The sequence below is a fragment of the Grampus griseus genome, assembly GCF_964374135.1.
Source record: "Grampus griseus genome assembly, chromosome: 10".
Taxonomy (NCBI): Eukaryota; Metazoa; Chordata; class Mammalia; order Artiodactyla; family Delphinidae; genus Grampus; species Grampus griseus.
The window spans coordinates 4504753-4531441 of NC_139004.1; the positions used below are offsets into that span (position 1 = coordinate 4504753).

The 26689-nt window shown below is 49.9% G+C and overlaps 1 protein-coding gene across 1 annotated transcript in view; it reads left to right on the top strand.

Moving 5' to 3' along the window:
• The window catches only part of LY86 (lymphocyte antigen 86), a 49251-nt gene extending 25323 nt beyond the window's left edge, over nt 1-23928 (top strand). The window contains exons 3-5 of the mRNA XM_082663166.1: nt 508-636; nt 19903-19955; nt 23549-23928. Of these exons, the coding sequence (XP_082519292.1) occupies nt 508-636; nt 19903-19955; nt 23549-23632 (266 nt within the window). The 3' untranslated portion in view covers nt 23633-23928. The remainder of the gene's footprint in view (nt 1-507; nt 637-19902; nt 19956-23548) is intronic.
• Nucleotides 23929-26689: the final 2761 nt, after the last annotated feature.

Sequence of the window (26689 nt, forward strand, 5' to 3'; positions counted from 1 at the left end):
GAGGAAAGAGGAATAGAAGGAGGAGTGAGTGAAACATAAAAGGGAGGGATGGAGAAAAGGCAGAAAGTCGGGAGCCAGCTCTGCAGAGCAGCCGGAAGCTTCCCATGTGACAACGGGACAATGTCTGCCTGCCATCAGCGGTGAGGGTAGGCAGGCTGGACCACAGCCCACTGCTCTCAGGGGAGGCACCTGGGACTACGTAGCTGAGAAGCTGTGGAAGCCAGGCCCCCGGCCGCCACATTCAGGGGCCATGGCATCAGGCCAGGGGAGCAGGTCAGCTACCTGCTCCAAGCAGATGAAGTTCGTGAAAGGGCCACATTTCATCCCCAGGGCTGTCCCAGTAGCGTTGCCCCAATGCTGTTTTACCAAAAAAGAAAACTGTTCCCCATACAGTGCAGATTTCTGGAAAAGAAAGGTCCTTTGGCTCATGCTTTTATGAAGTTGGAACACTGTGACGCACAGCAAACCCCACACTAACAGGAAAGCTGGTCTTCCCTTTCCCTTCAGGGGAGGACATCAAGGAGCTGTTTCTGGACATTGCTCTCTTCAGTAAAGGCCTGTCCATTCTGAACTTCTCCTACCCCATCTGTGAAGTGGATCAACCCAAGTTTTCTTTCTGCGGAAGAAGGAAAGGAGGTAGGTGTCTGGCTGGCTGATGGCTGGCTGAGGCCCAGAGGGAGGTGGACAGGAGCTCACGTTGGAGGTCAGGACACCCAGGCCGGCGTCTGGGTCTCCCCCCTCACCTGTGGATGAGCTTAACCTCACGTATCATCACGTGTTGTATAAAAACGACCACACGGCCCATCCCACAGGGCCTGCCTTACAGGGAGTGTGAACAGCAAATGAAATGTGCCTATCGGGTGTTTACAAAGAGAAACTTGTTACTGTTAGTGGTGGCACCTTATGAAAAATGACTAGCGACAGAAAGAACCAGTAGCTTCCCCAAATCCACTGAGATTCAGTGTTTCCAGGCTTCTCGTCAGCGATCCCTTTAGTGGCAGGGTCTCCTCGATATACGCTGGCGGGATAAAATGAAGCTTTCCAAATGTCACTGTTGAACTGTGGTCATTCCCTTTGAGCCAATGTCCAATAGGGACATTAGGTATCTTGATTCAAAATATATTGAATAGAAGCGTGAAACCCGCTGTATTATCTCCTCTTTCTCCAAATCACCAACCCCCAACCCTCTGCTAGTCGTACCCCACTCTGGCCTGTCCCCCGCCACGTCCTCCTTTGTCCTCACCACCGTCTTCACTGAGGCCCTGAGATGCCTCTGTGTATTTAACTAAAACTTGGGTCTGACCTGTGACTGACCTTCCCCGGAAGCTGCTCTCGTCCCCCTTCCCAGGGCCTCCTTCCCGTCCCCGTCGGCCAAGGGGGAGCAGACCCTTAATCCCACAGCCCACAAACACCTGCTTCTCTATTTCCACATTCACGCAAACTAGAGAGAAATCAGCCAGTTATGCTTTCTGAACAAACAATCGAGAAGAATTGGGGTCCCCTTCCCATCCTAAGGGACGCAGACAAGGGAGGTTTGTGCAGGAAAATGGGGGAATTTAGGGCGTGCAGGCTGGAAGGAGCAGGCTGGACTTGGCTGTGACGTGCAGGCGACAAGCCTCAGCTCAGTCCTCCCTCGCGACCCTCCTCTCTGCTCCCCGAAGTGCGGGACTCATAACTCAGTTCTAGCACCTGCCATGTTGGCCTCCAATCGCTCACTCTCATTTGTCATCCCCCATAGACTTCCTGTGGATGGGGTGCTACCATCTCCACCTTCTTATTCCCAGGATATTGAATGCACTGATACATAGGGAGTGCTAAGAACAGCACATAGACAGAGTGAAACAGCTAATGCAATATTAAGCACTGGTACCACACACTGTTCTGAGAGCTTTTCATCCAGTGAGTCATTTGCTTCCTACCCCACCCTCAAGAGTTAGTATTATTAATACTCTACAGATGCAGAAAACAAGGCACAGAGTTTTAGGACCTTGTGCCGTCACAGAGCTGGTGAGGGACCCATGGCTTCAACCTGGACAGGCTGGCTCCAGAGCCATGATCTTGGCTTCTAAGGAATGAATGAGCAAAAGAACAAACAATGAAATGTATGAATGTGCTTTTGACCAGGAGTTTATTTAAAATTTATTATTTAAGAACTCTTTCTGGCCAGTGGTCTGACTTTGTTTCGAATCAGGACATTTTAAAATTCTTAACTAACCTACCAAAGAATGATTAGTCAGTTTTCCTTTTTCAACTTACTGGAAATATTTCTGATTAATCGGGTGCATTGATGTATTTCCCCAGCACAGTGAACTCTTCATGAGTTGGCCCCTATTTAACTTTTTCTACCTGCCCTCGGCCATGCCTGTACCAAACTCCTCACCCTACAGTCATCCATCCTTCCTACCTTCCTTCCTTCCTTCCTTCCTTCCTTCCTTCCTTCCTTCCACACTAAGTCCTACTCCATGCCAAGCACTTTGGGGAGCCTGAAGATGAACCAAAAATAGTTTCTGCCTTCAAAGCCATTCATGACGGTCTGAAGGGATTGGAGAGTCACAAGACAACTCTTCCAAGTTGCATTAAAGAGGTATAAAATGCCAAGGAAACTGGATGGGTAGAGGTCATTCCCAATGGATTCAACCTGTTGGAACAGGGCAATCTGGGAAATTTAATACAGAATTACTTTCCTGATTGCCTTAGGTTCTTTGAAAGCCAGTTAGAGGCTATATTAATATAGCATAAAATGCTGATGGTCTGCCAGCATTCCTGATTTTACAGAATGTTTTGGAGGACCTCAAAGCATCTTGAACTGATAACTAAATAATAACCCCCCTGAGAAAGATTGACGTCTTCATAAGCTGATACCTCTAGCCAGCGTCTACTGTCCTATCTCCTGTCTTTGGCTTATCTTTCCAGTGTTCTTCCCAAATAAGTATTCTTGAACCCAAATGTATGGTATGCATTCTTCCAAGCATACTGGCATAGTGGTATGCTTGGAAGTACCGCCAGCTTAGTAAGAAAGGACACATACTGGGCTGTCCTTCACTCCTCCTTCCTTCTACTCCCTGGATAAAGTCTCCCCATCTCCCTCCTGGATGACAGAAATGGCTTCTAATTGGTTTCCCTCCCTCCCTACTGCCACCAGCATGGTTTTCTCAGATACCGATCTGATCACGTCTCCCCTCTTCCCAAAAGACTCCAAGAGTCCCCATCTCTACAGAACAAAGTCTAAGTTCTTTAGTGACCAAAGTTCATCACACATTTGACTCTAGCCTGTTTCTAGACACATGCTGCCCCACGAGGATGCACCCTTAGCGCCAGCTTTATCATAAGTCATTTGCCACTGTCCGACCACACCCTGTGTTTTCACTCACATGACGTTGCTCTGATGGTCCCCTTGGCCTCGAATATCTGTTCCCCCTTTGTCTTCTGCCCAGACCTAACTCAAGGATCACCTCCTCTGGGAAACCTTCCTCCAGCCCCCAGCCTGGTGAAATGCTCCCTCTGGATCCTCCTGGAGTATCACATTCTTACTTATCTCAGTTGAAGTTATACTATATAGTGTGTGTGCGTGTGAGTCTTCCTTGAAGGAAGACACTTCAAACTGTGATCTCCCTGAAGGAAGGGGGAATCTTTCTTGCTCCTTTCTATCTCTGCAGACCTGACAAAGAGAGCGTGGCACCGAATAATAAATAATTGAATTTGCATATGATGGACTAAATGCAAGTTTACCAGCCCACTTCAGAAGTGACCATCTGATGATGTTTATGCATGCCACAGGCAAAAAGCACATCAAACCCTAGTAAATATCTTGGTCCTCCAAGTTTAAAAACACTGAGCTAGTTTTTCCTCCGTGAATGGTTTTAATAAGTTTAACAAAACGGAAGAGATATTATTCCCCAAAACTGAGGTCGTCCAATTCAGTTCAGCAGCTTGAAAGGCTGGTGTTTATCTTATCTGAACACTGGGCAGCCCTGCAGCCATTTATTGGCTTTCTTGCTGTGGGGTTAATAATTGCACCGGGGGGCTGAGAAGCCAAACTTGCGGAATCGCCAGGAAATTTGATCAGAAAAGCGATACACAAATGCGGCATAAACAAATGCTTATGTAAATTACATAAGCCAAGAAAGAGTAAAATCTTACATTCAGAGTTATTAAATTTTTTTAACCCACCCACAAGCCTACTGCAGGAATGATTCTATTGAAAAGAAGTGATTAGAAAAGGGGACAAAACGGCACCAATGAGCAGTGAGGTCAATTCCAGCTCAAACACCAGTGATGGCTGGTGATGTATTAAGGAGAAAGCTGAGTGCCTCCGGGGTTGCAGGTCCTTCTCAGCAGAGCGGTGACAAGACTTGTGTCCCCACCACAGGCCACACAGTACGTACGGTATCAGCCACAGTTGAGTTATGTTTCCACGGCATTACGAGGCATTCCTCTGCACCCAGCCGGCTGCTCCCCAAGCCAGACAACACTGCAGAATGGGTCAGGCTTAATAAGACTGTGTGAATAAAATGTTGCCTTTTCTTCTGCATCCTCCTCAGCTAGCTCTAAGGCAAAAGCACATGGGATTCGAAGAGCCAATGATGCTCTTTTGACCTTCCCATTTAGGGTGTGATGGATAATTTGGGGGAAACAGCCTATAGGTCCAATTATAGGGAATTGGCAGAATTCAGCCAATTTTTCAGCCAAACAAAGGTACAATCTGCTGTGCTTTTAAATGATGCTGTAAGAGATTATGAAGGTACATAAAAGGATACTCATAAAAATATTGTTAAGTGACAAAGAAGCTGCCATAAAGAGTACCCACTATTGGATTTTGTTTTTATTAAAATGTATGTAAGTGTATACACCGAAACACTCTGCAACAGTATACACTTGGGTGTTAATCATGATTACCTCTAAACGGTGGCACTGCAGAACCTTATTTTCATCTTTTTGGAAATCTCTTTCGTTAATATAATAAATTTACAAGGTTGCTCTTTTAAATATTAGTTGATCTTTGTAGGAAAGACTAGAGAGGATGAATTCTCTCCCCTCCGGATAGTAAATAAGAGTCTTCAAAAAAGAATCATAATCTACTTAACACTCAATGATATTTGGAGTTACACAGAATCTGAATCAAAGTGTTGGATCATCTCGTATCCATTCTGTACTCTTTCCCTGTGTTCCCACAGCCCCCTTTACTGGCTGTGGGTTCATTTAGCAGGAACCAAACTCGGCCCCTGTTTTACTTCCTACTCTACTTCCTGCTCCTTTCTCTCCTCCTGGCATCAGGTCATATAGATCCATTTGCTTTGCTTGGTCTTGATGCTTTCAAACTGGCTCCATTGATGTTTACGACTGAATTGGGATTAAACTGAATGTCCCTAGAGACCACACCTAATTACTAACCCTGAGGAGGGAAGCTGCAGTAAACTTTTTTTTTTTTTAACATCTTTATTGGAGTATAATTGCCTTACGATGGTGTGTTAGTTTCTGCTTTATAACAAAGTGAATCAGCTATACATATACATATATCCCCATATCTCTTCCTTCTTGCGTCTCCCTCCCTCCCACTCTCCCTATCCCACCCCTCTAGGTGGTCACAAAGCACCGAGCTGATCTCCCTGTGCTATGCGGCTGCCTCCCACTAGCTATCTATTTTACATTTGGTAGTGCATATATGTCCACGCCACTCTCTCGCTTTGTCACAGCTTCCCCTTCCCCCTCCCCGTATCCTCAAGTCCATTCTCTAGTAGGTCTGTGTCTCAAGTTATAAGACTAACGCCGGTAGAATCTCCATGTGGTTAGATAGCGTGTGCCTGCGTGTGTGCACATGTGCATGTGTGTGCACACGTACGCACAGGATATATAAGATCATAAACTAGGAGACCTTCAGGGTAAGGGCTCTCCTTTGACACTTGACGGCTGTGATTGACATGGAGGAAACATGATGAGAGGACTTGACGTCATACGTGTGTCAGAATCGCAGAGAAGACAGCAGTCCCGTGAGAACTGCTGACGCAGGTGCACCCATCCCTGACCATGTGCAACAACCGCTTTCCAGAAGGAGCAAAAATCTATTATGAGATACACACAGCAGATATCGACATACCTCACTTCGTGCAATATATAGGCTACAGGCAAACATTAGTTGTGGACTTAATGTTAAATGCATCGGGAAAGCTTGGAATTAAAATAAGTATGATAGTGACACGTTTTGCAAGCTGATGAGTCGAGAAATAATTGCTCCCTAGTTTATCTTTTGTGTAAATCCAAGCTTACCTACGTTCAGTGTTTGTCCAAAGTGGGGAATACATCATAATTAGATGAATTTCAATATACGGCAGAGAAGATCCCCTGAGAACAGTTTTTCAGGTCTGACTTGACATTGCCCGCAAGGCAGATACTATTCCTGACGGCAGCTAAGGGAGGCTCCTGCACATCTCACTGATTTCACGCCTATGAATAGATGAAGGTGAAATCTTAGTGGGCGCTCATGCCAGCCACCTGTCTTCTCTCCCTCTTGAAAAACCTGGGCATTTCTTGTCTGTCCTGGTTCACACTGAGCACGTGAGCCTGGACATCGCCCGAGACCATCAGTTGCAGAGGCTTCTCAATTTGACAGTAACTGTAGAGTTCAGTCCTAACAGCTCTGTCCAGATCAGCAATTCACGTTTCATCAGCTAGAGTTCCATTGCCCTTGCTGTCTCTGTTTCTAAGTGCTCTTTTTCTCGGGTCTAAGAAATGGAAGAAACTTGGAAATTGCCTCGATTTGGAAAAATTCCCACAAACGCCTTCTGCAAAATGCCTCATACCTTGCACCTATAGGAGAAAACAGGACAAAACACCTTCCAGGCAAGTGCTACCTTGAAGAAGCTCCACCGTTTATCCATGCCAGGGGCCCAAAAGCCTCTATCAAGCACACCGCAGCCTGACCTCGGGCCTCAATTTTCAAATGTTCTGCATTCCCGGCACACATTACTAATAAATGCAGGCCCCAGGAACTCAGTCACTGATTTCTGCTCTACAAGAAGGGGAATAAGTGGCTTCACCTGAGGCCTCAGTTTAAGAATACATCTTCTCTGGGGTAGCATCGCCTGCCTGTTTGCTCGTCTTCGATTTCTGGGCCGTTGTAGACCTCTTGCTTCTCCAAGTTGCTTTGCTTCAGGCTTTCTGCTCTGCTGGTCCTTGGGATTTTTCCTCAGTCTCTCCCCATCCCAGCTTCTGGGCCTGTCCTTCACCCACCACTGGTCAGAGCCCAGATGACAGTGTGGCCTACGTGGGAACTCGTGTGTCTTGGTTGCGTTTCCTCTGCATGAGTCAACAGACCCCCCGAGGGGGTGACGCTTCTCTGCCACCTGGGAATCACACAGGTTCTCTGCCGTCATCATCCTCACTGTCATGTTAGAGCTGCAGGCAGCATGCCGCCAAAGCCAGTATTACTTTGTAAGGATTTTCTGCTGCCTGCCTCACCCCTGGAGAGCGGGCAGCTTAGCCCGGTCCAGTGGTTCTCAAACTCGAACCTGCCTCAGCATCACTTGGAGGATTTCTTCAACCCCAACTTGCTGGACCCACCCCCAGTGTCCCCTTCAGCACCTCCGGGGAGGAGCCTGAGAATTTTCCAAGTCCCCAGATGAGGTTGATGATGCTGGTCTAGGGACCACACCTTGGGAACCACTAGCCTGGTTACGAATAAGCACAGGGTTGGAAGCCACACTTACACAGTGACGAACCGTTACTGTCCCTTATGGTTACATGACTTCAGGCAAAATTACCCTGAGCCTTGGTTTCTGCATCTGACAACAAGGAGGTACAAGTGGCTTCACGGGATTGTTGTAAGGATAAAATCGGACAATATATACAAAGCCCTTAGAACAGAGTCTGGCGTACAGGACGCCCTCAGCGAGTGATGAATGGCAGCGACGTGCTGCAGCTGATGCGGGATTTCTCAAGCAAGGGCTCTGAGCCCCTGAAGTCGTCATTCTCAGCGTGGAAGTCTGCATTTGAACAAGGCCTGGAGAGGCAGCAGAGCCTTGGAGGCTTAGAAGTGTAGGACCTTCTTCCTCAGAGGTAGCAGGAGCCTGACTTTGGTCCAAGCTGTGTATTCTCTGGTGGCTGACGAAGCAGAGCCTACGCAGCCCCCTTTCGCCTGAGGAGAGAGTCCTGTCTGCATTTCTCATGGAATTGGAAATTTGACTCACCAGCAGTTTAGCCTTCAGCCTTTCTTCTCTTCATGTTTTATTCTTTGTCTGCATACTTCAGGTAGCTGTGGATTTCCTGCTTGTGATAACCAGGCAGCAGCTGCTGCTGCAAGTTCATGGAGAATCAGCAAAAACGGTGGTTTATTATTGCATTGGCAGAAAATGCCCACCCTTGAACTGCCCAAAACAAAACAAACAATAGAAACAATGGTCACCCTAGAGAGGGTGCCCGCAATGACCAAGCAAAAAAAAAAAAAAATGACTTTTTTTACTGAGAGAAGAAAGAAAGAAAGAAAGAAAGAAAGAAAGAAAGAAAGAAAGAAAGAAAGAAAGAAAGAAAGAAAGAGAAAGAAAGAAAGAAAGAAAGAAAGAAAGAAAGAAAGAAAGAAAGAAAGAAAGAAAGAAAGAAAGAAAGAAAGAAAGAAAGAAAAAGAAAGAAACAAAGAAAGAAAGTGAGAAAAAAGAAAGAAAACATATTGCCTGTTAAGCATATGGCCTGTTAAGGAATCCTGTAGCCCTGGGAGCTTTCCCTCCTTCTTCCAATTCATGCCTTTTTGTAAATGAGCCAAGAACGTGTCGAACTTGTCCTTTGAAATCCATCAATTCTTTGTTTTTGTTGAGCCCAGAATATTGAGGCTAATGATGACTTAGGACCAAAGAATTTTTAATTCTCCAAGACAACATGGGATCCTTTACAAATTCTCGGCCTGCTGTGGAATTTCATAAATCTGATTCAGTGACTTACACTTCCGTGTAATAATCATTTAAGAAGCTAGTTGAGAAGCCAACTTCCAGCTCCCCTGTATCACTCCAAAGCTTGGACCCCATGGGTTGCTGGTAACAAAGAGCCTGGGAGCTCTGAGAACCCCAGTCTGAGGAAGGCCACACTCCGTGATGCCTATTTCATCCTTTCCAGTCACACTGCCGTTTCCTGTGGCCGCCACAGGTGCCTGAAGATCAACTCAACTTCTTCTCTTCTCTTTCCTCCCACCACCATCTTCTTCATTTCCATTTCTGGGAATCTAATCAGCCCACCGATGCACAATTTGTACTTTGAGAGTCACAGTAAATGCTTATCCACAGAAATCCAAAACTAGCTTGGTAGGGAAAAAAGTTCAAATCCTCCTTCCCTTCTTACTGCCAGATGTTACAGGTCTCACAGAGGAAACCTGGGCAGCAAAGACAAAAAATCCTTGTAGGAGAAATGAAGTTGGGGAAAATCATTTCACCTCCTGGGCCACCGTGATGTAATCATTAGCCCTGTCCAGTACAGTAGCCACTAGTCTCATGTGGCTTTTTTTTTTTTTGCGGTACGCGGGCCTCTCACTGTTGTGGCCTCTCCCATTGCGGAGCACAGGCTCCGGACGCGCAGGTTCAGCGGCCATGGCTCACGGGCCCAGCCGCTCCGCGGCATGTGGGATCTTCCCAGACCGGGGCACGAACCCGCGTCCCCTGCATCGAAAGGCGGACTCTCAACCACTGCGCCACCAGGGAAGCCCTGAGTGGCTACTGAGCATCAGAAATGTGGCCCGTCCAAAGAGAGATGTGCTCTAAGTGTAGAGTATACACCACATTTTGAAGACTTTGTACAAAAAAGTAGTATGAGAAAAGGATTTAAAATATCTCATCAATACTTTTATATTGGTTGTATATTGAATTATAATATTTTTAATATTCAGGTCAATATACATGCATTATTAAATTAATTTCACTTGTTTCTGTTTCCTTTGTTCAAATACGAATTACAAATGTGGCTCACATTATATTTCTATTAGACAGTGCTGACCTAAAACTGCACTGTCCGATATGGTAGCCACTAGTCACAGATGGCTATTTAAATCATTTACATTTAAATGAAGTTAAAAATTTAGCCATGCTAGCCACATTTCAAGCTCTTAATGGCCATATGTGGATAGCGGCTGCCACATTTAATGCTGCAGATATAGAACAGTCGCATCTTTGCAGAATGCTATATTGAACATCACTGACCTGGTAGTTTCTATATGGCTCTAAATTTTTTTAACCATCTGTCCTGAGTTCAGCTGTATGAATTTATGCTAGAAATTTCACTCTCTGGTCCAGCCATAGGCCCGGGTACCTTCTCTTTTGCTGAAATCCTAGATTATGCTGGTGTCCTGGTTCCAAAGGGCCCTTTGCTGGGACCCCAAATCCAAACAAGCCACCACCCTTGGCCCCTCTCTGAGTCCAAGATCAGTGTGTTAGTTTCCTACTGCTGCTGTGAAATCACCGCGACCTCAGTAACTTGCAACACAAACGTATTCTTTTACGGTTCTGGACATCAGAAGCCTGAAATCAGGGTCAGCAGAACTGTGTTCCTTCTGGCGGCTTCGGGGGCAAATCCATTTCCTCGACGTTTTTAGTTTCTAGTGGCAGCTGGCATTCCTTGGCTTGTAGCCTCATCACTCCTCTCTGCTTCATCCTCACATCACCTTCTCCCTCTGAGCTCCTCCCTCTTATGAGGCCCCTTATGGTTGCACTGGACTCACTCAGATCATCCAGGATAATGTCCCAACTCAAAATCCTTGACATGATTGCATCTGCAAAGTCCCTTTTGCCTTGTACGGTAGTATTTACAGGTGCTGGGAATTAGCACATGGACATCTTTGGTGGGGCGGGGGGAGGGCATCAGTAGCCTGTACAATCTCCAAATGGAAAACCAGTACAGCTTGTCCGACCTCTGCATACCGTGACCATGTGAAGAGGCCAAATCATTGTCCATAATCCAAGGAAAACTCATACTCTGTATGTTTTCAATGAAACATGCCCTCCGAGAAGTCACAGTTCTGAGAACTTCACAGATCATATAGCTGCTCGTGTAGCTGGGGCAAGATACGGGTTTCTTGGTTAGGGGATCCTATCACTGCTCAGAAAAGGTTTGCCTTATTGGGCTGTTCTTGTCGCCCTTTCCCAGACCCCATAAAGCTCCCACCTGCCATGTCACCTGCCCAGAGAAAAAACTATGTGGCTAGAAGTCAGTGACAAGACCCACGTGTGAGAACATTTCTCTAAAGGGAGTAAGATGGACAATGAGCCCTGATAGGAGTTTGTCATTGAGAAGAGGGAGCGTGATATTAGGGTAAAAAGGGTGGGGTGACAAGCTGGAGAGGTGGAATGGCAGGACCATGAATGAGTAAGCCCTGGAAGGATGCTCATTTTATAGTTTTATACATGATCCATTGCAAGTACACAGTGAATGTCTCCAAGTATAAATAACAGTAGGTTTCTCTAGTAGTAAAAGGTCATACAGGGCTTCCCTGGTGGCGCAGTGGTTGAGAGTCCACCTGCCAACGCAGGGGACACGGGTTCGTGCCCCGGGCCGGGAGGATCCCACATGCCGCAGAGCGGCTGGGCCCGTGAGCCATGGCCGCTGAGCCTGCGCGTCTGGAGCCTGTGCTCCGCAATGGGAGAGGCCACAACAGTGAGAGGCCTGCGTACCGCAAAAAAAAAAAAAAAAGGGTCATACAGAAGATCTCACAAGCCTGTTTGAATGCACAGGGAAAGAAATCAAAGTAGTCAGCATGGGCAAAACTAAGGTAGCTTGTGTAGGAGCCCAAACTCTGATTAGATAGTCACGAGCTCCAAAGCACCACTGTGATTCTGACAAGGACAAGCTACGATTCCTGGAACAGGCTGACCCTCTATGCAGCCAAAGGGGCCAACAACGGGCTGGACATCTCGTGATATGCTGGGGATGAAACTGATCATGTTCTAACCACTGAGCCCCCAGTAGCAGCAGAAATGATCCTCCCAATGAAAGGGTCATCCGACATGCCAAGGAATCCCAAAGCTCTCAACTCCAGGTTTTTCAAGTTTACTTTATATATTACAGGCTACACCACTGGGCGGACTACTCAGTGACAGTACAACTCCATCCCGCTGAATGAAGGGGAAAAAGCCCGCGAGGCTGGCCATGCGCCTCTCCCCTCCTTTCTCTGCTCCCTCTTCCCTCAGACTTGCCGGCGCCCTCCCAGCCGCACCCACATCCAGCTCACCCTCTTCCGGGCACAGGTGCGGTCCTCACCCCTCTCTTCGCCGTATCCTCTCTGGAAGGGTGATGCTGGAGCCGTCACAGGGACGACCCAGGGCATCCATCCTCCTTCCTGTTCTTTGGGGCTAAAGTCAGAGAACAGGTTCCAGGGGCTTCCGATTTACGTTCTAGGCTGCGTGGCTCCATCACCAGAAACAGGTCCAAATATACTGGCAGCCAGGTTTCCAGGACCACCTCTAGCTCCTACATGGCCTTCATACAAACTGGGAAAAGTGTACCTTCTGCCAGGAAGCGTCTCAGTTTGGGGTCCCTCCCCGCCCACAGCAAAGCCAGAGACAAGGACTCGTGGGGTAGTTTATTGGATAGTGATGTCAGGAAGCAGGGTGAGAGAGGAATGAGACGGACTCGGGGCAGGAGGAAAAGCCAGGGAGCGATGTGTCAGGGACCTGATTGCCAGCGTGGAGTAGGGTCGGCCCACTGGACCCTTGGGGAACCGCGATGTGTGTCTCAGAATCATCCCTCTGAAGGTCAGAAGGCTGCGGGCATTTATCCCTGGATTCCAATCCTCCCTGGTTGAGGGCGTCCTCCGGGGGACATGGTCCTGCACCGCCCGGTCGCCCTCCACGGGCTGCTGAGCAGCAGGAAAGTGGGAAGCCCTTGACCTGGGAGGATGTCGGAGAGCGTGGTGGCTGCCACCCGGGCTGCCGTGATTCCACGGCGGGCTAAGGGACGTGGCCCGGGACACTGGGAGTCTCCGCTCCCACTCACATCCCCTGTGGCCCCGTCTGCCCTACTGCACCGGTGTAGCTGCAGGATCGCTCTTGAGATGGTGCAGGCATGCTCACAGCACGGAAGTCCTCCTCTGACCTCCCCTCAGGGGGGACCTGCCGAGGCTCTAGAGGGTAACAGGCTGCATGGCCCAGGAGACAGAGAAGCTGACCAATCAGGACACACCAAAAATATATAATAAAAAAATCAGATCTGGGCCTGGACTTAGCCTGGGGCTACCTGCCCACCCCTGCCCGGAATCCACTGAAACCTTGATAGAACCTCAAGGCTTTGGGGCCGCACAGGGGTTCAATCTACAGCCACATCCACCCCAGAAGAAGTGAACACTCCTCTGTGTCCCCACCCCAGGCAGGTTCTTTATTAATTTAAATGAGGGCCCTACCCAGCAACTAGCTCAGCACTGCCCGGTGGGACCAGAGATGCTGACACACCCTCTGGGGTCGGAGACCGAAGGAAGCAGGGCCGGTCAGGGCTCGGGAGCTGAGGATGTGGTTCACAAGTGGCTGCATCTGGTGCCTTTAAGGAAATGCCCGAAGGCAGAGAGGAACGACAAGTGTAGAGTTTACTCAGAGTAAAGCGCTCACTCCCTCTCACTCCAGAGACGAGGCTCTTGGTCTGCCTGGAACCTCCCTCTTCACCCTGGGACCACTGCCCACAGCAGCCCTTGTTCACGCTTCCTGGACCCCATGACGCCGCCCACTCACGGGACGGCAGGACGTGGGCTGTGTCCTCCTAGTTCAACGCTGCCCCCCAGTCCCTGGGGGTCAAACGGGAGTAAATGAATAAAGGATCCACGTAAAACAGTCTTTGCTCTGAATATACAATCGGCCTATTTTTGATAAATTGTAACTCGAAGTATTTTTACACCGTCAAGAACCTTAATGATGCTTAAATATTGATGACATTTTGTAATAAGTTTGAAAGACCGCAGGGAATTCCCGTAAGATACTAGCAAGGGCTGGGAAATGGTGAGACTCCATCTAACGAAATCCACACAATCAACAAGCACTTCCCTCCGGGCCAGGATCCGCCCCGGTTGCTGAGCAGCTCCCGGCCTCACATCAGTCTGATCCACACTCTTTGGGACCTTTAATTTCCACATTTTAAAATCCATTTCCTCTCTAAAAAGACACTGTGTGCCAATCACACAAGGACCTGGGTCCCCGGAAAAGCTGACCGGCAGAAATGACTTCAAGTATTCAGAGGCAGAAGGGTGAAGTTCTTTAACTCACTGCAATTAAAAACTGATCAAGGGCTTCCCTGGTGGCGCAGTGGTTGAGAGTCCGCCTGCCGATGCGGGGGACACGGGTTCGTGCCCCGGTCCGGGAGGATCCCACATGCCCTGGAGCGGCTGGGCCCGTGAGCCATGGCCGCTGAGCCTGCGCGTCCGGAGCCTGTGCTCCGCAACGGGAGAGGCCCGTGTACCACACAAAAAAAAAAAAAAAAAAAACTGATCAAGATTCCTAAAGAAGGAAAGGAAGAAGTGGGTACAGACATACTGGAGCTCTTTTTTATCGTATTGGAGTGTGAGGATGTTAATTAAAGGAATCTCCGAATCAGAGATGATCTGAAAAAGGAAGGTGTTGTTTCATCCGGTTAAAAAAAAAAGATAGTTTCATGAGTTACTTGCAGCAACTCTGAGGAACTTCGTGGGTCCCCAGAAAAGCTCCAGCTGAAACTGTAAAGTGAAGAGGATCTAGTTCATGACACTCTTTCATCCCAGTAAAGGACCTTAATAGTGAAGCACAAATGAGCAAATCTTAGAGCATTCAATGAGCAAAACAAATGCTAGCTATCACTCGACTGGTGTTCTTCCAAGAACAGCACTCATACATTTTTTAAAACAGAAGTTAAAAGAAAAACAAAAAAGATACCAGCAGAACTTAGCAGTTCTGCACATGGGCTCAGGAAGAAGGTTCCCAAACCCAGCCTTGGTGCGTTTCTCAGCATCCCCTACGCGAGCCGTCACACCTCACTCTCCTTCACATCCAGTGAATAATTGTACAACGAACAACTGCTGTCTCTACCCTTCCTGGGGACCCCAATCTTCTCCGTGAGCTGACACACAAGTTCCGAGTCCTCTCAATGCCTTGCAGGTGAGGTATTCCTATTTCTATTTTGCAAGCGCAGAAGCTGAGTCGCAGGATAGTTGAAAGCAAATCACCCATCGACACTTAGTGAGTAGGAAAGCTGGGCCCTGAGCCCGTCTATCAGCCTCCAGGGTCAAGCAGTTTGCACTGTGTCACCTCAGAACACTAGATAGAAAGAAGTAGGAAGTGGGTACGAGACGTGTCCGAGGGAATCCAACCAGACCTGACACGGATGGACACACTCACTCCCGTCCTGGGACCCTGCCCCTGCGTCGGCTGTGTCCCATTCTCCAAGGGCCGGCATGAGGGATTTTAACTGGTTCCTGCCCCTAGCAACCACGGTCCCTGAGCTGCAGGCAGCAAAAACCTAGTCCAGCCAACAAAAGCAAAGGGATTTTCTTGGAAGGCTACCTAGGAGTCCCAGAATCAGCAACAAGGCTGCAAGTGGACAGCTCTGGGCTGAAATGAAGCAAAGCATCTCTTGCCAGAGTAGATGGGTCCCCAGTCTCTTCGACCCTCTGCTCAGATCGTCCTGACTCGGGTCAGAGTGTACACTAGGGAAGAGATAATAGATCACGTCCTAAAAAGAAACCACGTACTGGCAGCCGGGCCCCTGTGCCGCACAACCCCAGGGGCAGCATGGATCCTAACGGGAACGGTATGCCCTGGGGCCGTAGACCTCCAGCCCTACAGATGAAACCCGGCAGCCCCGCTGAGCTCTCTGCTCTCTTAGGTTCACCGCCCACACCCTCTGCTCACCCCTCACACAGTTAACTCTATAGCTAGTCATTGTCTCTTCCCCAGTCGCACTGGAAGATTCCTGAGGATATGATTCAGGACTTCAACATTTCTATTTCTAATACCACATCGTACAGAGCAGCAGTTTCCAATAAGCCTCTTGCTTACATCCACAAACAAATATGTTTCCTTTTAACAACGAATGGAGCAGTACATTTCGAGCAATGAAATAGGGATGTCTTCCCCCCCACCAGGTTTGCGTGTCATCCCTGCAAGGTACCAGGAAGTGACCGTGGGAAGGAAGGGTAGGACATGGGCATTGAACAGAAGCCAAAGGCTATGCTAAGCACAGGTCTTGTGGTAGAAGTTCAGGTCTCGGGTTGCCCTCATGCCCCTGACATGGTTCCATGTGGGCAGCTGCTCTGGCACCAGCCACGCCGCCCCTGCCCCTGCCCCTTAACTGGGGAGAGCTTGGTCTGTCTCCAAATACTAACTGAGCAGCTGTTAAGCAGCAGGTGCTGGGCGAAGTAGGAAAACACCGTGCCATTAAGGAGCCCGGCACCCAACGCCATCAATAAACCGATAAGCGTTTGTTCTCCTGCCTCCTCCCCCACCATCCCTCCACCGTCATCACCGCATTGGCTGCTCTGAGTGGCTCCTTCCCTAATCCTGTCTTCTCTGTCAGCACGTGCCAGGCCTGGACCCTTCCAGCAGAAGGAGGATTACAATAGCGTGAGCAAGAATGAAGTTGGTTGGCAAACCGCACCCTGGCTCTGGGTCTGCTCGTTTGATGGCCTCATTCATTAACCGTATATTGCACCCCAGCCGTGTGCTGGGCTCTGTGCAGTGTACAGGGAGCTGTGTAAACCAGGAGACACAGAGGTCCTGACCGGAGAAGGAGACAGCCCTGTAAACAACTGGGTAGAGTTCTGGGTGCTCAGTGATTCAGGTGGTTCACATAACATTCTTGTCTACTGTGGCATCAGCACCTAGCATAGCGCCTGGCCTCTTTTAAATAGACGCCAGCAGTGTGGGTTGGCGGACGAACTAGGCAAGTCCTAGTTGAGTGTTTACCATGCGCCCGTCCCTCTTCGAACTCTGTTACAAGAGTCTTACGTGTGCTCAACGTGCACAACACATGGGGTGGATGTTATTATCACCCCATTTCCTGATAAGGAAACTGAGGCACAGAGATGTTACGTAATCCATTTACTTGGCAAGAAAAAGAGTCAAGATTCAAGCCCAGCCCGGACAGTCTGGCCCCAGAGTCTGTGCCACCCTGCTCGTCGTATGCTAAGTGCACGGTGCTGGGGGATCACAGAGGAGACGGCCACCGTCTGAGGTTTCAGTATTCAACACTGACACGAACCCACCCAGCACCACGATGTCTCAGCCCCTGGACCCCCTCACCTCCAACACCCAAGCCCCCCTTTCCGCCTCAGCACTGTCTCCCACGTGAGCCCTGCACGTGGTCACTGCAGCAAGGGCGCCATTTCTGAAATCTCGCCGTCAAGCCGTCCTCCCTGTGGCTTCACCACATCCTCCAGCTCAGGTACTCTAGGTCCTGGATCGCAGTGACGGAAACTCCATTCAGCCGACTCCACCGCAGATTTTACTATCGATCAACCGCTCCCGCCTTCATCGTCTCCCGTACCCTCCTCAGATTCCGTGGTCTGTTATCATCAACTTCCCTGCATCTCTTCCCAACAGCCTTGCCTTCCTCTCCTTACATTTGTCCAGCAAGACCCCAACTCAGCCATCTACCCCCTCTACCCTTGATCAGAGCTACTGAATGTTGCTGAGAAAATACGCATCTGGGCTGACTGCAGTCTCTTGAAATTTATGCCACAAATCTCAAAACAAAACCCAAAAAACAACAAACAAACAAACAAATGCAACACTGCCTAGCAATCCTGTCGTTTTTCAAGTAACTTTCTTCCGCACCGTCCACATTCCTCCACCTCTTTGCCCATGACCTTCACTAAGAAACAGAAGTAATCAGACAGGAGCCTGCCATCGATCCACTGGCCAATCTACAGATCTGCCTACGTCTGAACCTGTTCTGCTCTGTTTTCTCTCCTATAAACATGGGAACAACCCTTGTGCTCCTCTCAGGGTCAAATCCCTCCCCTCCCGCCTTCTGAAACACTCATCCTTTCCATTATTTCCTCTCTTCTGCGTCTTCAATCTCTCTCAAGATCATTAACTTCAAATGACAAATATGGTACAGTGTCTCCAGCTTAGAGAAACAACCTTCTTAACCCACACCCTCCTCCAGTTTTCATTCATTTTTTCTGCTTCTCTCACCTCCGTATTGGTCTTCAACTCACCCCATTTGGGCGTTTGTTCTCAGTTCTCCAGTATTTCTGTCAAGGTCACCAAATGACCTCCATGTTGCCAAGTCCACCACACATTTCTGTCCTTATCTTACATAAACTCTCAGCTGCATTCAACATGGTTGACTGTACCCTCCTTTTTGAAAACCATCCACCTCCTGGCTTCTCTGCTCCCTCCATTCCCTGGTTACCCTCCACTCCATGGCCATTCCTTCTTAGTCTCCTTGGCTGTCCTCCCCTCTTCTCCCTAACTCCTGAATGTTGGAGGGACCCAGGAGTGGTCCTGGCCCTTCCCCCTTCTCTGTCTGTTAAGTCTGTCTTCTTAGGGGAGGTCTCATCCTCATCCTGACTCCAGTAGGTCCTGGCTCTATCCCTGACCTCTTCCCCCATATTCCAAAGTCATGTGACCAACTGCTTTCAAGGACCCTTAATAACCACCTCCCAGAAATAGGGCTCTTTAGTTCACACACACACACACACACACACACACACACACACACACTCCTTCTTCTCAAGCCTCCCCCATCTCAGTGAATGGTACCCCATCTACCCAGATGCTCAGTCCCAAACCCTCCCGATACCATCCTGATTCCATTAGTTTTTCTCCATCTCCCCCCTACCACCATGCTTCACCAACCCATCGCTCTCCTCGGCCCCTAAACAGCCTCCACTCTAGGCCTCTCCACACAGCGGAACGATCTCTTCAAAGCATAGATCAGGTATCTTCACTTGACTTTTTGCCACCTGGCTCCTCACTGCGCCCTCAAGGTCCTGGAACATCTGCCTCCCCTCAGTCTTTCCAATCTCTTCCCAGCATGGACCCCTGCGTTCACTCTGCTTTGGTAAATCCACCTGCCTTCCATCCTTCCACATTCTCAAATTCTTTTCCACATCAGGGCCTTTGTCCCTATTCTGCGGCGTTGCAGTGCTCTTCATCCAGCTCTTTAAATAACTGCTGTATTTAAAATAGATAGCCACCAACAAGGAGCTACTGTACAGAACAGGGAACTCAGCTCAATATTCTGTAATAACCTAAACGGGAAAAGAATTTGAAAAAGAAGAGACACGTGTATATGTGTAACTGAATCACTTTGCTGTACACCTGAAGCTGACACACAACGTTGTTACTCAACTGTACTCCAATATCAAATAAAAGTTTTCAATAATAATAATAATAATTGCCTCACTCTCCTCCCTCAGGGAGATCGTATCATGCAACGTCGTCTCCTTAGCGATGCCTTCCCGGACCAGCCACCTTCTCAAAACATGGCATCTCCCAGTTTGTAACTTTAGTAAATATTTATTGAGGGCTTTCCAGACATTGTTATCAGGGCTTTATGTTGATTAACTCTCCTCATTCCTCTCAGCTCTGTTATTGTCATTATTATACCCATGTTAAAAATGAGGAAACTGAGCCCAAAGAGATCAGAACTGTCTAAGGTCAATCAGTTGTCAGAAGTTGTCTTAGGATGTAACCTGGAGCATCCCAGGGCCAGCCTGGCCTCCTAACCGTCCCTCCATCTGCCTCCCTCCCGTGACCTGCGTGTCTCCTTCTCGCGCTTTTTACAGTCTGGATGCTATCTCATTTAGGGATTTATGTACCGTCAGTCTCCTCATTAGCATATAAACAACGTTTGCACAGAGACATTTGTCTTCATCAATGGATCCCCAGAGCACAGCAATCACAAATAATAGAGCAAATCGTTCTTGTTTTCAATGATTGAATGACCTTACGTGTGTTTTCTCTGTTTCTCCAGAGCAGATATCCTATGCCGGCCCTGTCTATAATCCTGCATTTGAAATTCCTGAGGTAAGGTTTTGGTTTTCTGTTTTGTTTTGTTCCTTAATGACTGTATCTAGCAGTTTCTTAAAGAAGGAGACGCAGAGGAGGTGGAGGAGCGAATTAAACTAAAAACGTAAAGCTTTTGTTGGCCCGTCACGAAGAAAGCCCTTTCTCAGTGAAGCGGCTACCTCGTCGTGGGCACTTACTAATGCTTGACGCACAGGTTTCGGCATTTTGGTTATTTAACACTTTTGTCCTGTGGGGCAGCCCCTGTGTAGACAGCTCCCGTGGGGAGGGATCCTGGGGCCCTGTCCCGCAGGTTGGCCTTGTCTGGGGAGTCTCCACACTGCTAGAGCTGTTGAGGCAAGGGCGGCAGCCACAGACGGGCTGTTCGTTCAGAGAAAGTAAGAAACACACAGCCCGGAAAGCGTAAAGCTCCCCGGTTACTGTTCTCGCACAGGATTCACGAGCTACCACCCAGCAAATAAAATGACCACGTCCTGCACATTCACTACTGAGGTTCACAGCTACGAGTAGATTTTTCCTCTAATTCCTTTTCATTCAATATACTGTGACTTTATGAAACAGCTGCACTCCAGCAGCTCTGACATAGCGATCCATTCGCCACACACTACTCCTGAGAGCATCCTTCAGAAATACATCCAAAGAGTCACAAAAATGTAATCATTTTCATTTTCTGGTCTTCAACTTCATCCTTTGCATCTTCCGAAACCTGATACGACTCTAGAAAAGAATCTCCTTCTCCATAAAGAATCTCTTGAACTTGTTTCATTTCCCTGTATGTCTCCTTTCTGTCCCAGCCTCTGGGTTCCTCAGTCTCAAGCCATCAAGCCTCCAGACTATGTTGGACTTTCACTAGTACTCCTCTGGCAGTTGGGAAGTGTCCAGCCTTCCAGAGTTTTCTCCTCAGGCCTTTCAGCATAATATGAGAGTTGCGCAAACTCTCTTCCCGTCTAGGATGTGAGACAATTTCTCTCACGTAGTTTTTTGCCTTAAATCTTTGCCATTTGAATTCTTTTTCTTCCTCCATTTTCCTTTGGACCCTCCCCACACCTCCCCTGGAGATTGACTTAAAATTTGCAAACAATTAACTTTAGTCTTGCATTATTAACTTTTAAAGAAAACCAGTTACTCTTAGCAATTGCTATGAAATAGAGGCGAGAGAACTTAAAGTCACAGGATCACTTTGAAAGAAAAGGTAGCAGAGATGTAAAAAGCTTTATTGCAACCACCTGGGATGCGTGAGTGAGCGCATTACCTGCGTCCCTCAACAACAGACGGTACTCCTCGGGGGCACTGCCCGACGTGAGACTGAGACAAGGCCAGGTCACCTGGCCCCTGGCCTCCTTGTTCAAGCATCTACAGATGCCCTCTGCCCAGCCCTCCTACCTCTTCCCCTTCTGGGGCCTGGGCCTGGGGAGCAGAAACCCGGCCAGCCCTGACCCCGCCCCAGCCAGGCCTGACAGGGGACAGAAGCAGAGTGGACACATGTGATCTGTCACGTATGCGGCAGAGGCAGCTGGAGGCCTTAATCCCCAACTTGAGCTCCCACGCTGGCCCAAGACCAGCCCGGCGCCCCTGGCTGACAGCCAGCCTGCAAGGCTCAGAGACTTTGCTTCCTAATATGGGACAGAAATGGTGTGAAGACGTTTGGTTTTAAAAGACCTGCCCCAGATCCCGCCTCTTCCCGCCAAATCCCCCAGAGATGGGCTTTGTGCTAATTCTACTCCCGCTTGGCCGAAAAATTTTCCACTCAGCAGTCAGTCTTCAGTGTCTTGGTGTTATTTTCTTTTTAACGCAACCAGCCCCTCGGCCCCGACTGAAGCGCTGCCTGCAGCGGGCATCTGGCTGCCGCTTTCTGACTTAGAATTTAGAGGCCCTTTGGGCTTCCAACTTGGACGCCAACTGGCAGGTACGGCCTGGACTGTGTAAGTGCAAAGGGTGCAACTACAGACTCCTACCTGACCAATCCAGCGCTCTTCAAACAGCAGAAAGACCCCTGCTCTCTGGGCATCATCGTCTCCTCCTGCCCACAGGTGGGCCCTGTTTCCTAAATACTCTCGCCCCTTAAAGCAGAGTACGTGTGTCTTGTAATTCGTAATCTGGAACGCCTTCATTCACATTCTACTGCTTTCACTAGGCTTAGAAAGCGATGGGGGAAATCCAGTTGGTTTTCAATAACTTTGTGTGGTGTGTACTCAAGGGCACAGGGACAGTTAAAAGTAGCTGGTGGTGATACAATGATGAAACACCATCAGACGCAAACGTGAGCTGGTCTCTACTCAGAACGAATTCTCTAACTTTCACACTCTGATGTAAACTCCCAACACTGCTTCTGAAATCACAGCTGCTGATATCTGAGCAGACTCAGGGAGCCCAGACCGTCAGAGAAGCTTCAAGGTGAAGGGTGCTGGAAGACACCCTCGGCAGCCCTCATGCCCGAGACACCATCAGTGCTGGGGAACTCACTCACTCCTGGGCCTCTGCTAATTGCTAGAAAGCGCCTCTCTCGTAGCCCGAGACCTTTCATGCAACAACTATCCAGTGCTCTGATCTGTTCCTTCCCTCCGGCTTATATAGATTAAATGTCTTCCCTTCCTCGGGTGACAGGGAGTCTGCAGGTTGGCCCTACCACGTGGCTTGCGGGGCCGGTGGAGCTTCAGCCACGAGCACGGCACACGTGGCTCAGGCCTGGGTTCCTTCTGCAGCTCCACACTGCCTGGCTGGCATTCCCTGACCACAGAGGAGGTCCTCTGCGGTGCGCTGTCGCCAGAAAGGAACCCTAAAGGGCAGAAATACTTTCTCTAGCAGAGCGTTTGGGTTTCATGCCGTTGGATTTGGCCCCCCAGCTGCCTCCCCCTTCTCAGGAAACAACACTTTATCCCTCCTGTTGCTCCGGCCAGAGTCCTCGGGGTCACCCCTGACCCCTCTCTTTCCCACCCACGTGGGTTTCCTCAGCCAATCCTATCGGCTCTTCTTTCCGAATCCATCCAGAATCCCGCCCCTCTCCCCATCTCCACCACCTGCTCCAAACCTTCGCCACCTGCTACCCGGTCTTACTGCTTCCTACCCGCCTCCCCGGCTTTTCTCCCCACGGCAGCCGGAGGGATCCCGCTGACAGGCACGTCGGGACAGGCCACGCCTCAGGTGGAAGCCATCGCCAGCCTCTTCCCCTCTCCTTCTGTGGGCCTCTCCCCCCGAGCCCATCGGGCCCTCGCTTTCCGCAGCCGGCATGGCGTGCTTCCGTACCACCTTCAGGTCCTCACCCCAACGTCACCTCCTCAGGGGACCTGCCTCGACCACCACCCTCTCTAAAGCTGCACACCAGCACACGCCAGCCCAGCACCCCCTGGCCAGCCCAGCACCCCCGGGGGAGCTCCGTCGGGAACACGAGAGCCCTCCGTCTTAGCCATTCATCACGGGCACCACCTGTCTCTCCCAGCCAGCCCGGGAGCCACAGCGGGTGGGGACGGTCTGTGCGGTTCGACTTTATCCCCGGTGCGCAGAGCAGAGGCTGCACGTAGAAGGGCTCCGCAACGCTTGCTGAAAGTTGATGGTTCTGGGCTCACACGCCTCCTGCTTTCCCCGTATCCCTTCAGGGAGAGTACCAAGTTCTGCTGCAGCTGTACACCCAGGACCGCTCCACCGTGGCCTGCGCCAACGCCACCATCCTTTGTTCCTGAGCGCGGCGAGCTGTCCCGCGGGGACCGCAGCTTCCCACACTCGCCCTGCCGTGAGGAAGGACCAGTGACGACAGAGCAAGCCTCTGGGGACGCGCAGGTGCTGGTTTCAGCCCCAGGACCACAGGTCCCCAGGCTCCGCGGATGTAAGGAGGCCCCCCGAAACATCTGCTTCTCAGGAGCTCCTGGGGGTCATCCAGCAGTCTTGAGGGGCCGTCCCTCTTCCCTAAGTGCTCACCTGACATCACTCCCCTTTTTTCAGCTCCTGGGGGCCCTTCCTTGGTCGCGCAAAATAAAGAAACCGGCACCACAATTGTGCCTCCTGGTCTGTTACAGAATCTTGGTACAGTCCTGTAGCTCTAACGGAAGTTCCTCTGCACACAGAGCCGGGGCTGCCACGGCATCGGTGATGCTGAGAGATTCAGGACAGTGGCGGCCCAGTGGCAATGACAGCACTGGGGAGTGAGCCGTTCCTTCTCCTGGGGAAGCCCAGAAGCCGACGAAACCGCACAAGCAATACATCACAGTCTCCCCTGAACACACCTCATTATCCTGAATCGTGGCTGTCCTGGCCCCGGCGCACCATGGCCCTCGTGAATGTGTTCGTTAATTCACTCAGCAAGTCACGGCCGGTCACTCACATGCTGGGCCCTGTGCTCAGCACTTAGGCTACTCCAGGGAGTAAGACAGACACTGTCCCTGCCCTCATGGAGCCTGCAGTCCCCTGGAATATTAAAAAGCCACATGTCCACCAGGGGCCACATCACGCATGTACAGAGCCACCTCCTTTGACGCCCCCTGTAAATGACGAGGTGGCCTGTATGTTACCAGAGCCGTTTGGTGTCCCTGGTGTCTCCTGTCCCCAGATGTGCAGCATCCCTGGGGGGCTCCACCTCCCCTTCCACATGCTGCGCTCCCCCCACCTCTCTCCTTCCAGCATCCCTGGGGGGCTCCACCTCCCCTTCAACACCCTGTGCTCCCCCCACCTCTCTCCTTCCAGCATCCCTGGGGGGCTCCACCTCCCCTTCCACACCCTGTGCTCCCCCCACCTCTCTCCTTCCAGCATCCCTGGGGGGCTCCACCTCCCCTTCGACACCCTGTGCTCCCCCCACCTCTCTCCTTCCAGCATCCCTGGGGGGCTCCACCTCCCCTTCCACATGCTGCGCTCCCCCCCCCCTCCTTCCAGCATCCCTGGGCTCTACATCTGGCCCCCTTGCTCCTGTAGAGGGGCCGAAGTCGGGAGACTGGGTTGACCTTCTCAGTTGATAAAAGTGCCACTGTGTTAGAGATTAAAGGAGAAAAGAAATGCATAGTTTAAAAATGTTCGTTGCTATTAATTACTGTCTGTACACAGTTGAACTACCCGGAATAGCAGGCCATAAATGCCTGGTGAATCAAAACCTTAAAAGCAGCATCTGAGGTTTTCTGGGTTGTGGAGAGAGAAAATTATAGCAGTGTCCTCGCCTACGCCCAAAATGCTCCAGAGAAGAGCCCTGCTGTGGCCATGCCAGGCTTGGGGGCAAGCGTCTGAGCACACACAGCGGACACTGTTGTGTACCCAGACGGCAAACTGGACTGCTGGTCCTTCCCCATCCCCTCTGGTGAGACATTTCCTGCTCCCTTTCCAGAAACATCCCTACATCCAGTTAAGGGCCCTGGTGGCTCCCGAGTGCTCACATGTTCCGACGGCTCAGGACGGCTGTCACAGCCTTGCATAGACGGGGGCAGGGAACAGGGAACAAGCAGACCGAGCCGTTCCCTTTCCTGTCCTTCACTCTCTTCTTAAAATTCATTGAGAGTGTGTGTGTGTGTGTGAGAGACAGAGAGAGAGAGAGACAGAGAGAGAGAGAGAGAGACAGAGAGAGGGAGACAGAGAGAGTGAGAGAGAAAGAGAGGAGAGAGGGAGAGACGAAGGGAGAAAGAGGTTTAGTTAAACAGAGATTTCTGCACATGCACAGGCTGACCCTAGCCTTGAGCACACGGGAGCACACGGGAGCACACGGCCGCTGCACTAAGGGTGTAATTTGAGGGGGGAAAAGAGTGTTTCTCTGCCTCCAAAATCTGTCTGTCCTTAGCGTGGGCCTTACATTTCACTGAGTTTCACTCCTGCAAGTTGAGAAAGCTTTTCACTGTTTATAACTCTCCTATTAAAAAATACAAACAGTCCTGGTAGGAGAAACGCCAGAATCATTATCAAAACTCCAGTAGAACAGGATAACGAAGATGAAGTTTGGAAGTGTCATTCCAGGAAGAGGGAGGTGTTGAGGGGCAGTGGGCAGCCCAGGGCAAAAGCCCTCTTAGCTGGTCACCCACGTGTGCCTGGGTCGGGGGAGGGGGGAGGGCGACCTGCCAAAGAACTTCATTACTTCTCATCTTCTCATAAATGATTTGCCACTGTTTCAAAATCAACATCAAGTATTCTAAAAACTTTTCCTGAATAAACTTCCCTGAAAAAAAAAATCGGTTTTATTCAAGATTATGCTATGCCTCCAAACCGAAGAACTCTCGTGGAAATCAGCCAGCTCCAGTCATTTTGGTGTCCGTAGGCCCTTCCTTATATTTTAAGGGAATGTGTGTGTGTGTGTGTGTTTTAAGGGAATGCCAATGCCCAAGGAAAGCTTTGCCAAGCAAGGTCCAGGCAGACAGCTGAAGATCCGTTTGGCCACTGTGATCGCCCCACTCGGAACGTTCGGCTGTAAAGAACGGAGACCAGCTCTGTCTGGTTACACACGCAGCTCAGCTCTGACTGCTAAGTCCCAGCTGGTTCAAGTGTCAGCCGTGGTTTGCTACACAGGTGCACACTGTCATCAGCACTTTACCTCTACTTTTCTGAAGTTCCTTCACCTCTGGCCTCCGTGAATATTGGCTTCACCCTCAGACAGTCTTTCCTGCAATGTCAAATAGTTTCACCCTTGTCCAAAGTACCAAGGAGACAGACCTTTCTCCCGGAGCCCTGCATTCACCCTGATTTCAACTGGCTTGGGTCACATGACCACTCCTGGCCAATCACTTTGGCCCCGTGCTGATTGGCTTGCCTAGATCACATGACCCACCCCCAGA